Source organism: Salarias fasciatus, chromosome 23 (genome assembly GCF_902148845.1).
Source record: "Salarias fasciatus chromosome 23, fSalaFa1.1, whole genome shotgun sequence".
Lineage (NCBI taxonomy): Eukaryota > Metazoa > Chordata > Actinopteri > Blenniiformes > Blenniidae > Salarias > Salarias fasciatus.
Window position 1 is genome coordinate 10,830,593 of NC_043766.1, and position 12,259 is coordinate 10,842,851.

Here is a 12,259-nt window from a genome sequence, read left to right on the forward strand (position 1 = left end):
GAATTGAGAGGTCTTCTGCAATTGTTGTCTTTCCTTGTAACACTCAGAAAAGACAGTAAAGTTGATCTGATTTACAGTTAAGAATGAACATCAGAACAAATATCACAGACAAAGCTGAGCAAATGATTATGTTCTTCAGTCATTTATGCTAATAAAAGTCATTCACCCAGGTCTTTTGAAACCTGCTAAACTTGTATAACAATGCTGTAAAGATAAATGTATTACTTAGTCAAGTTAACCAGTTCCAGCATATTTCTGAATGCAACAAAAACTTTGGAACTAATTCATTGGGTTAAAGTAAGTTCCAATCCTGTACGGCACCCTATACACACACTTAAGAAAAATATTGCTGTTTTTTTTTAGCAAAGATTTATTGGTTTTACAACCTAATGCGCAAATTAGAATCAAGATGAATTTACGCTGCAAAGTAATCAAGCATCAAACTAATAACAAAAAAGTGAAGGCATAGTTTCACCAACCTATTACAGTAAATGTTGAAAAAAAAATAAGACAGAATAAAATGCAGAATCATATTTCACCTACAGACAGCTACAGTGCTGAGGAGAAGTCTGTAAAGGCAGAATTCACAACAACTGGATCAGCAGTGTAGTTTATTTCTTTAAAAAAAAATACTGCCACAGTCCTCTCATTTGGCCATTACTCAAAATAAATTAGCTACATTTTGGAATTTATCCATTCATCTAGTGCACAAATGACGGGGACCATATATTTATTTCTAAAGTTGACTACTGGAAGATTCAGACAAGCATATCCTGCATGGATTAAAAGTCATTAGTAAAAACCCTGTGTTTCAAACAATATGGTTTACCTCCTATCTGTGTCCTGCTAGATTAAATCTCCATTTTCCAAAACATCTGCACAGCTAATTTGGACAATTTAAGGGTTTCTGCAATGACTCAGTGTTCTGTTCTCTGCCATCAAGCAAAGGTGGTTGTGCATGTGATGAGAGCAAAAATCCAAAGGAAAAGCTCATGAAAACTGTGCTCAGATTTTGAGGTATGCCAGCTATAGTTGCATGATTTATATAAAAGTATCCAACAGATTTAATCAGCAATTTAAAAGCAGTGTTAAACAAGCCAGGAACACAGGCTGGGATGATTCCCTCTGTTCGACCCTCTGAGTGTCAAACTACAGGAAACGCTTTATTTTTTTAATACTCTATTCTCCTGCAAACAACTTTCTAACATCTGTTCCTCGTTTTTGTACAAGAGTGTGTTGCAGGAGCAGCCGCAGATTGTGCGTGGGCTGAGGGAGGAAGGAGGGAGGTGCTTTCTGAAAATACTGAAAAATCCGAAGTGACAAAAGCTGAGAGCAAACATCCTATTTCTCCAGACTTTTCAGTTTCACAGAATGAAGAAATGACGGACATTCAGATGCGGTGAGACACAACATGAATAATCGCAGTGCAAATGCGAATACATCACGTGAAGAAAGACCACCTGACCTAGACCCATAAGCTCATTCAGAAGTTAGGTTTTAAGATGTGTGACCCACAATGGTCGAGCCTTATAAATAATCAATTCTAGATTCAATAACAAAAAGCACTGAAAACTTCAATGACAATCACTTAAGCATGAATGCACTGAATTAATTAGTTCATTAAAGTCCACACATTATTTTTGTAAAGAGGAATATCCAATTGCATAACTCTGAACTGGCATTGCTGGTTGAAAATAGTGCAAATATTCATACATACATTAATGTATTTCTACATGCATCTTTTTTTGGCACTACTACACTGAACAACTTTACAATTATTATTGTACAGTGGATGTGTCGAATTTCTAACAGTTTATCCCATAAAAAAATAGAGGTTTTAGCCAAAAAGAAGGAAGGTTCATCTTCACTCCATGTCACTCAGGACATCAAATGAAGCCAGCAAACCAGAAATCTGGGTGTAATTATGGACCCAGATCTGAAATTCAACAACCACATCAAGACAGTAACAAAATCAGTACTACTATCTAAGCAAACAAAATAAAGGATTTCCGACCAAACAAGATTCAGAGAAATTTGTTCATGTTTTTATTTTTAGTCGGCTGGATTACTGTGACCGTGTGTTAACAGGTCTCTGTAGACAGCTGCAGCTCATCCAGAACCCCCATCACACCTGAGCTTCAATCTCTGTACTGGCTGCTTAGTTAAGTGTTCCCAGACTCAAACAAAAACAAGGTGAAGCAGCTTTTAATTCCTACACTCCTCACCTATAGAAGACACTTCCTGAATATAAGAGGATAACTGATACACACACTTATATTAAATCAGGACTTAAAACTCTATTATTTGCTCTTAGATGTATTTCTTTAATCTCTTTGTAAGGTACAGTGAAGCGAATTATGTCCCAAAGGTGCTCTCTCTCTCTCCCTCTCTCTCATTATAAATTGTCTTCCCTTAATTTTTAATTCTCAAATTAAAAAATACTCATGACTTGTTTAGATATCTGATAATAAAATTAACTTATTTCTATAAGTGTGAGCTGCTGGCTGGAAGAAACAAGACATTAACGGTCAGAGAACAAACTGGCTCAACACAGCCTTGATCCAGTGTAATATTTAATCCATTTATCTTCCATACTGCTTTTACCACTGGAGGTTCACAAGTGAGCCACTCCAGGCTAACATTATGCATAAGCAGGGAAACCCGGGACAGGAAGACCATCAGATAAAAACCAATTAGACTTGTGACCTGTTAAAGGTATTGCCTAGAGGCAGGGGTTTCTTCTACCTGTGATAAGAGCAGGCATGGTGGACCTCCACTCAATTTATCTGATCATATGTCTGTCTCTCTCATATTCATCAATCCAGACAGGTATGTGAGGCAGGTAAAATAGATACAGATTATACGTTGTCAAGTCAGCTTCTTTACGGTGAATAATTTTGGATTCATTAAGAATTTCATGGTAGAAAACCGGATCCTTTGGAACTAAATCATCTTTGGAGATGGACTGGTGAATCTGGTTGATGCCAAAGCATCAGAAGAAAGGTGTTCAATAGAGAGATTATTTTATTCTTTCCAGAATTTAATTCGAACTGGGGAAGTTACTGTCTACAAACTGAAGCAATCTAAAGGCTTGTTCGTTTTATTCTATATATTGTAGCAAATAGGTCAGTGAATTTTTTTAAAGCATTTCTAAATAATATATTTAATCAAGTCTGATGTTAATTCTACGTTTACATCAAAACTGATTCGGCAGTTGTTACAAATAACTAATCAGGTCAGTTAATCATTAGATTCAATGAGGAAATTAAAGGAAGCTGGATCTGCATTTATGGATATTCAGTTTATTTCTAGTTGTGCTGTTACCAATACAAAACCATACCGTGTCAGGAAAGTAAAGGCTACTGGCACACACCGTCATTCCCTGTGTTCATATTTAATGAGCCCCCCTTTTCATTATTTATGAGGAGAAATTGGTCCGAAAGAGCAGCTCGGTGAGTGCCTCGGAGCTCGGTGAGTTTGTGCTTGGTTTCCCTGCCCCACCAGCAGACTGCCCCGGCTGGCCCCAGCTTTCTTAAGGGACAAAAATAGAAAAGTGGCTGGCAGCAAACAGCTCGCTGCTTACTGTCGATTGACGTGTTAGCCAGCAGCTAGCAGAGTACTTTTTTCTCGGTGTGTGTAATAAATTAATCAGTACAGGAAAAGACAAAAGCTTGGCTGTCAGGGCTCACCTGAACCGCGGGGAGTCCTTCAAACATTCCTCGAAATCCACGGTGATCTTCATGTCGCTCCGCAGTGAGGGAAAAGCCGCAGACCTTCTTTGATTAAACACAGTAATCCAGGCTCAGTCTCTACGGCTGATTAGCTTGTTTGCTAACCTTACTGTTCCTCTGTCCGACCAGCTGGCTCCTCTCCTCTCTGTCACCGCTCTGCTAGCCAGCTAGCCCCAGAGGCCAGCAGCTTTAACCGCCGTGTGCTGGAGCCGCGGCGCTGCCGGAACAGGATAAAAAAAAAAAAAAAAAAAAAACACTATCACCAAACTGTTCGCAACGCGACCGAGTCGGAGCTGGGAAAGGAAAGTGTCGTCTGGTGTAGTTCGGTCATATCATCCAGTGGGAGAGGAGCTTTTCTCACACGCAAAGACTACACACTACAGCAGCCCCGCACACACACAGATCGTCTAGAGCTGGAGAGGGAGGGCTGCGCATGCGCATTGCCTCAGCTGTCATTGACAAAAACTGTTCAGTCACCCGCAATCCAGCACGAAAAACTGAGATAAATAGAACAGAATAGAACTTTATTTGTCATTCTAACAAGTACAACGAAATTACGAAGCCCTTCAGTCAGTGCAAAGACAGACATAAATAACTGACATAAGAATGAAGTAGATAAAAAAGATCCACATAAATATATATAAATAAATAAAATGCATAAAATGCAAATAAAATAACATATCAGTGCAGGTGCAGAAAAACTGCCATCGTTTGAGTGCATTATCCTTCCATTTAGCCTTTGTTCAGGATCCTAACTGCTGTAGGATAGAAACTGTCCCTGAACCGATTTTTTCTTGCAGTAATGGACCTGTACCACCTGCCTGACGGTAATACACTCAACATGTGAAGACTGGGGTGAGAGGGGTCCTGGGTTATTTTCCTCACCTTTCGGAGGCAGCGGGAGTGATGCAGTTCCTCCAGTGTGAGGACATCTTTTGGGCCATGTTAATGGTCCTTTGCAGAGACGTCCTCTGGGCCACTGTGCAGCCGGTGTACCACACACACAGGCAGTACCCCAGGATGCTCTCAATGGTACTCCTGTAGAAGGGCACCAGCAGTCTCTGGGGAATGTTGTTCTTCCTGAACACCCTCAGGAAGTGCAGTCTCTGCTGGGCCTTCTTCAGAAGCTCAGAGGTGTTCATAGTCCAGGTCAGGTCTTTCTCTAAGTGGACTCCCAGAAAGCGGAAGTCCTCTACCCTCTCCACACAGTCCCCGTTGATGAGAAGGGGTGGGATGTCTGTTTTAGTCCTTCGAAAATCAATGATCAACCCCTTGGTTTTTTCTGTGTTGAGGAGCAGGTTGTTTTCTCTACACCACCCAGTCAGCTGCTCCACCTCAGCCCTGTATGCAGACTCATCCCCCCCAGAGATGAGCCCCACTACTGTGGTGTCGTCGGCGAACTTAATGATGGTGTTACTGGGGTGTGCAGAGGTACAGTCCGATGTGTAGAAGGAATAAAGCAGAGGGCTCAGCATGCAGCCTATCAGGACTATCAGACTATCAGACCAGAAATCACTGACCTTAGGAAAAAAATTATTAAAAAAAAAAAAAAAAATCAATAACGCCTGAGTGGAAGGCTCCGAAATAAACAACTTGAAGCAGTGATTCCCAAGCAGCGTGGGATGACTCCCATAGGGGGCGCCAAAAATTCAGGGGGGTGTCATCGATCAATCAAACAATTATTGTTTAAGGGGTAAAACATGTTTATACACCTTAAGAATACACGAATCAGCATTTATTTAATTTATATCACAAAAATATGGTCAACGTCACAAGGCAATAGCTAAATCCTCAACGCAACAGCAAAAAACCCACACACAAGTGCAAATTCCACAACACAATGTAAAGGCCAAAACACAACAGGAAAAAACACAACTTAAGTCAGCAGAACAGGCTTAGTTTCCGGGGGACAATATTTCTGACAGAACCAATCTATGGTACCAATCTCCAATCACTAAGGGCAGCAGAGTACATAACTTAATGACACTTTCAACTTTCATCACCTTGACCAACATTACTGATTTCTGAAAACACATAATGAAATTAATCACAATCATCAAGCAGTGGCATTTCACTGACATTTCATCAAACTCCCATAATCAAAAGAGTCCATGAGAAAAATGTTGTCTTCTGGAAATAAAGCCTGTTGTTCGAACTGCTGCACAGTTACATTGTGACCTTCACTCTTGTGTTATGGTTTTTGCTGTTGTGTTATGGCTCTTTGCTGTTGTGTTGTACATGAATTTTGCAGTGAGAAAACTGGCAAATTAAAGTATGAAACTGTTCAAGTTAAAGTGGCACCAGACCACCAAACACCTGGAGGCAATGTGCAAACCCAAAGAGTTTTTATCCTCTGAGAAAACAAACCCATTCTTACAGAACATAGCAAAATAAACTGTATTTCACATTATGTGTGTTATGAAGTTCTTAAACCATTTTATTACACCAGGTGTGGTGGAGGACCGGATTGCCAAGTTTCACAGTGGGGACCACTGATTTACTGGTCAAATGGCAGTGTAGAAGGAAAACAGGGTCAGAGTGATATATCTGTTTATGCATAGAGGATCTTTGATTTGGTTACCAGAAACTTCCTGGTCAGCTGATTTTTATACTTGGACTACAATAAAGAATATTTCCGCCTATCTCTATCGTTTGGAAGAAAATTCCCTAAATGTAGACAACATGAATGAGAAAAACAAATACACAACTTTACACGCAATTCAAAAAGAATCAACACTGAGAAATTGCAAAAACTGCAGATTTTGCTGAAGAGTTGATTCTTGGCAGGAGAGACAACCGCAGGCACATTCTCCAATCGTATCCTGTTTTTGAACAGGTGTGCAAAGGACTACGCCACCTGGTGGTAAACTGCTGTTATCGCTGTGATAATTGATCCTGAAGTTTTTCATTGAGTGATAATTCTTTAAATTGTGTTTGCATTTATATCTTTTGCTACATTAAATCTTCACTCCTTGACTTGAAAAGTGTGTCTGTGTCAGCTCATTTCAATCCAAGTTGAAGCATTTGTGTTTAAACAAAATATGAAGACCCTCAATAAAACAAATGTTTTACATTTTAAGTTAAATCAACTTTGTGTTTAGTGCTTTAAACAACTCATCACATTGCAGTTAATTCCCTGAAATTTTCACCACACAATACTTTTTGCGACAGCTGTGACATGATTTTGAAGCAAATTTACTTTTTGTAGGTGTACTGTATAGAAAACACATCACTTGAGGAAAGAATTCACACACAATTTCATTCAACAGATAAGTTTTATATTCGCGCTTTAAGTAGCACTCGAGTAAAATTTGCGTTTCTTTTGCCTGGTGGAGTCTGCGCTGGAGTCGTGGCAGTGCAAGAAGCCAGTCTTTTCTTACTTTCTGGAAGATCCTGCTCGGTTGTTGCTCACTAAGCATCTGGCGGAGTAATGGCGGACAAAGCGAAACTTAAGGAAATCAGGCCAGCAGGAGCGCGCATTATGTCACATTCTCTCAAATTCTCCCCCAAAAAATTCTGGTGCCGGACCGGCACTCCAACTTTCAAGTGACAATTTAACGCTGTTAGCGGTACTTACAATGAATATATCAGGGCACATTGTACACACCATTGAATATTTGTAACATATTTATGGTGGAAAATAAGTATTTTTAAAGTTGAAAAACTCCTTAATGCAACTTTAATGCACCTTTAACCTTACATGTTAATAGGTTAAAAGACATACCCTCTTAGATTAATAAGGAATTTCTGTTCTATTCCTTTTCTGGACTGTGGGAAGAAACTGTGGTATTCAGAGAAAACCCAAGAACATAAAAACTCCATATAGAAAAGGCTGAGTATATACTTTAACTGTTGATCTTACTGCAATGAAAGTGTTGACCACTATATGCTAGAACTATGAACAAAGATTTCAGGGATCCCTGACAACAAGAAAACTACAACTCATGTCAAATTTAAATACAGACTTCAAGGGTGTACTTCAAGACTCAGATTTTAATTTTCCTCACATGAGTGAATTTCACATCTTTGACCAACAACAATTATCTTCACTCACATCCAATACGACAGAGTTTTTGCGTGGTATTTATATCTCTATTTTTTTTTAAATATAAAACTAATATTATAAATGCTTTTTTTCTAAAATGCATCTATTGTTCAATAGTCATTAAATACTTGTGTAATGTTGAAAATAGGCTTTTAATTTGGTTTATGATTACATTTGACAGAAACGATGCTGATTGCTTTACGGAATGAAACTGCAATAGAGCCACACATGTGAGCTTCCCTTTGTTGTCCCGAGAGGTCAATTAATTTAAAACCTATACTGTTATATCTCGTAACTATGATAGTATGCGAGCTCCCTCCAGTGGTAGATAGGGGAAAATCCAGTGTGTGTGTGTGTGTGTGTGTGTGTGTGTGTGTGTGTGTGTGTGTGTGTGTGTGTGTGTGTGTGTGTGTGTGTGTGTGTGTGTGTGTGTGTGTGTGTGTGTTGCGGGGAGGTATAACAATCAATGCGGGTATACATTTAGCATTAAAAAAAAATGGAGAAAGAGAGACAAAAAAAGTCTCCCAAATCACCCCTATCCCTATCTGAAAGACAAACTTTATATATGCACACCACACACAAACACACTCACAAATTGGGTTAATATGCTTATAATATTTCAAGTATTCCAAAGTTAGTTATCAGATTCTTTAGCAATGCTGAGTAAATAGATTAGGTCAATCAAAGGTTGCCAAGTTTTGTTTAAGGTTTTCAAGGAGCCTTGAAGGTTTAAGCATTGATGCAGAATAAAATGTCCTGTTGTGAGTAAGGAGGGAGTAGATAGATCCATTTGAGAAGGATGAGCCTTCCAGCAAGTAAAGTATTGAAGGCTATGACTTATTTTGAAGTTTATAGCATGTCAGTGTTTCATGGTGGGACTCCAAAGTTTATCTAAATTACATTAAATTAGAAATACAGCAGAAGGTATATGCTCTGTTGAACATATTCAGAATCAGCTTCATCATCTGCTTCTTCTTCTTCTTCTTCTTCTTCTTCTTCTTCTTCTTCTTCTTCTTCGTCTTCTTATTGAACATTGTGAAACAAATACAATCCTTTTTCATTTTACAACACAACTACTTTCAAGTTGCCACAATTTTAAATTATTTGTCAAGTGCTATTTCAAGCAGAAAGTATACTGCATTTATCTATTTTATTGATATTTTACTGCTATAATTCTTCAAATATCTTATTGTTGCACAAGTATATAGATCTAAGCTACTACACAATGCTCTTGTCATGATATTCTACAGGAATGTTCTTAGTTATCGACATTTTTGTTTCAACAGTAGCAGTAGAGACACTGAATTAAAAAAAAATGTATGTGATGTATTCGTTATTATTTTAGTATTGTATTGATTGTATTTTAAGTAGGTGTGTAAATTCTGTGTAAATTAATTTGATGGTGTTGGTGTGCCCCCTAGCGGCGGCAGGATTGGAGTTAAAGTGAGAAATGAGGCCAGTCGGTTGGACTCTGGATATAAAAGAGACAAACGGAGCGGTGGCCCATACTCTCTTGTTTGTTATGGAACATGAAACAGGAGCTGAGCTGGAAGTCAGGAGGAGGAGAGAGGCAGTAATCTGACTACTCCTGCCGACCCACCACTGGTGGGGTGCAGGATCAAAACACCAGGGGACTAATGTGCGCACATGTGTGTAATGAGTGTGTGAGAACCCTTACCAGCAAAATATGGAATTTATCAACTTCTGCTGATGCTTTTAAATATGTGTGAGTATAAGTACAACTCTGACCATGCTTACACACATAATCTACTGGTAGAATATAGTGAAATTGTATTGAAACTCTGACCATGAAGCATCACAGCAGGTGCAAACGCCACATATGTCCAGTTTGCTTTAATTAAAAATATTCAATTAGCAATTTCACCAAGAAAGAAGCAGAGGCTTTGCATGGTTGGACCTAAGAGCTCACTTAATAACCCTGTGCGTGAAGTCTGAAATGTCTTCATCAGTCTCACCTTTATTTTGCAACAAAACTGTGTGGTCCAAACACAGGATAAAATTAACAAACTGAAACTCCTAACCTGCCTTTTGAAAACTCGTGCCCTGTGGAGCTCATGGATCAGCATCTTAACATGAGTACTTTGCACACACAGACAGCTAGAGGCTTGTTAGAAAGATTTGAAGTTGTAACTTAACCAGCAAAAACAGAAAGTCACTAACTTTAACAACTGACAAGAAATGGTTGCAATGAAGAAGAAATAGTGTTTGGGGGCACGCATTCCCAATGCACATCACAGGGATCACTATCAGAACAGTTAAATTAATAAATTCACTCACCAAGAAGCCACCCCTTGCCTCAATGCTGGTTAAATGCATTTGTGCATCACATATGATCTATACATTGATGTAATGATATGTTGACATATACAAACCCATGATGTGACGTGATGAAGGCCCCAGATGATCAGTGGACACCACCTGATGGTATCAACTTCCCTTGGTCAAGGCTACATTCACAAAAATAAATGAAGGAGAAGCAGAATTAAGGAGCCTCAACAGGACAGCCACAACTGGAACAGGGAGGAATGTCTTACAGACAAAGAGGCAGTTCACCCAAACAAAAGGCAGTGGAAGTAAAGTGTCACTGCAGAAAAGACCTACAAGAAGACAAAATGTCTTGAAATACATGAAGTCAGGACCAAGTGAGAAAAAAAGGGGGTCACAGGTGTAATGCACAGCAGAAAGCTGGAGAGTTCTAGGTGCTTGTCACCTCAAGACTTCAGGAGGTGCCCATTTAATGGCACCCCAGAGAGTCAAATCCACTTTGTGAAGGAATGACTCAATTAGTCTCAAATGAGCAATACCAACGAATGGCAAGCAACTAGACCTAGACCTCGGCCAATTGCTATAAGCCACACTAGCACTGGAAGCAGGTCATCGATGTGGTTAAATACTCTCACCAGTGTACATACAGGTGGAACCGGTGCACAGCTAATGCCAATTTTAGTTGTGACCCATCAAGCCCTCTCTCACCCCGAGGGCAAGAACTCCTTGAGAACCTCATCTCTTTGCAGGTAGGTCTGGGATTTCCTCACCTGCAGGCCACAGAGGGTCAAGATTAAGAAGAACACGTCCTCAGCCATTACCTGGACACTGAGTCGGCCCTAACCACTTTAAGCTGTTGCTTCTGCCATATGCTCAGCAATATATAATACAGATTTTTTTAATGTTAGCATTCTACTGTTCTCAAGCCTGATTTATTCTAATGTATTCAGTTTTGCTTTGTCTCTATTTTAGTGCTACACAAACACACGCATAAACAGACAGATTATGCTTATGTTTGGGATAACAGAAAGAGCATGCTAAAATTAAACAGTTTTTCTCACAGAAATGCTGCAGCTGTTCAATATTGAAGTTCCACTGCTGTGCAGGTGAAGACACCTTTCCCTCTCAGGGTAAGATGTCTGTATTTGTTATGCAATCCTAGGATGGCTGGTTTCTCATGTATGATGTCCTGCTTGCTGTAGGAGTGGACGAATAGGAAGCTTTACTAAATAACTCACGGTAAATAAAAGACATATCACTGAGCAGCTAAGGGGAGGTATTCCCTAGACTTTGTTTTTTCTTTTTTGTTTTGCAATCTGCAAAAACTACAATCATTCTTTTTTCTTTTATGGTTCTGAGCGTCTTCCTCCTCGACATGTTTATTCGTGTGATAGTGGAGGCTTTCTGTGAGTCTTTTCAGAGGCTCAGACAGGAAACAAGTGGAGGACCCTCAGAGTCCAGTGGTAAGAAAAAATGTGAAATAGGTACAGGAGGTAGTTAGTGATGAGGGGACTATTGTGCCAGGTACAACACAGTCATTTCTAGGCACTTTTACAGAGAAACCCAACATTTCCTCATGAGCAAGCATTGATGACTAAGGAAAGGAAAAACTCCCTCTCAAAAGGAAGAAATCTTTGCAGAACCAAGTTCAGAGGTGGCGGCTTTCTGCTCTTCCGTTTTGGGTGAGAGGATAAAAGGATAGGACAAACAGACAGATTGAGGGCAGGGATTCAGACGGTCAAGCAAATCAAAATGTTTTAACTATCTGGTTAAAAACAAACATTGACCATGTGGCTGGAAATGATATTAAGATTATTTTGCGTGAGCAAATCAAGATTAAAATGCTACTTTTGCACATTTGACAGTGGTAATACTTTGATAAAGCACTCCATGGCTGCAAAACAAGGATGTGTTGTACAGGCCCGTAAGAACAACAGCACAGTTTTCTAGTCTAAAAAGTTGAGAACTTCAACACTGAATTTACAAAACTGTTACAGTACTACAAATGTGGTCATCAATAGAGTAAATGAACTTGGGATTTTCCCATCAGGATTGCTGGATTTGCTACATAAAGTATTTGTCATGGTTCATGTCTTGTCCTGTGTGTGTTGGCGGTGTTCTGACTTCATCTCTCATTTCAGGCTCTGTAGCTCCCCCTCCCCCCTTATATTTGATTGCTGTTCCTTCCCTGATGTGT

General features: G+C 39.5%; 1 protein-coding gene across 6 annotated transcripts in view; it reads right to left on the reverse strand.

Annotated features, from left to right (window-relative positions):
• The window catches only part of LOC115381497 (arf-GAP with coiled-coil, ANK repeat and PH domain-containing protein 2), a 56,656-nt gene extending 52,549 nt beyond the window's left edge, over positions 1-4,107 (reverse strand). For all 6 annotated transcript variants that reach the window (XM_030082938.1, XM_030082937.1, XM_030082940.1 and 3 more), the window contains exon 1: positions 3,690-4,107. In XM_030082938.1, the coding sequence (XP_029938798.1) occupies positions 3,690-3,742 (53 nt within the window). In that variant the 5' untranslated portion in view covers positions 3,743-4,107. The remainder of the gene's footprint in view (positions 1-3,689) is intronic.
• Positions 4,108-12,259: the final 8,152 nt, after the last annotated feature.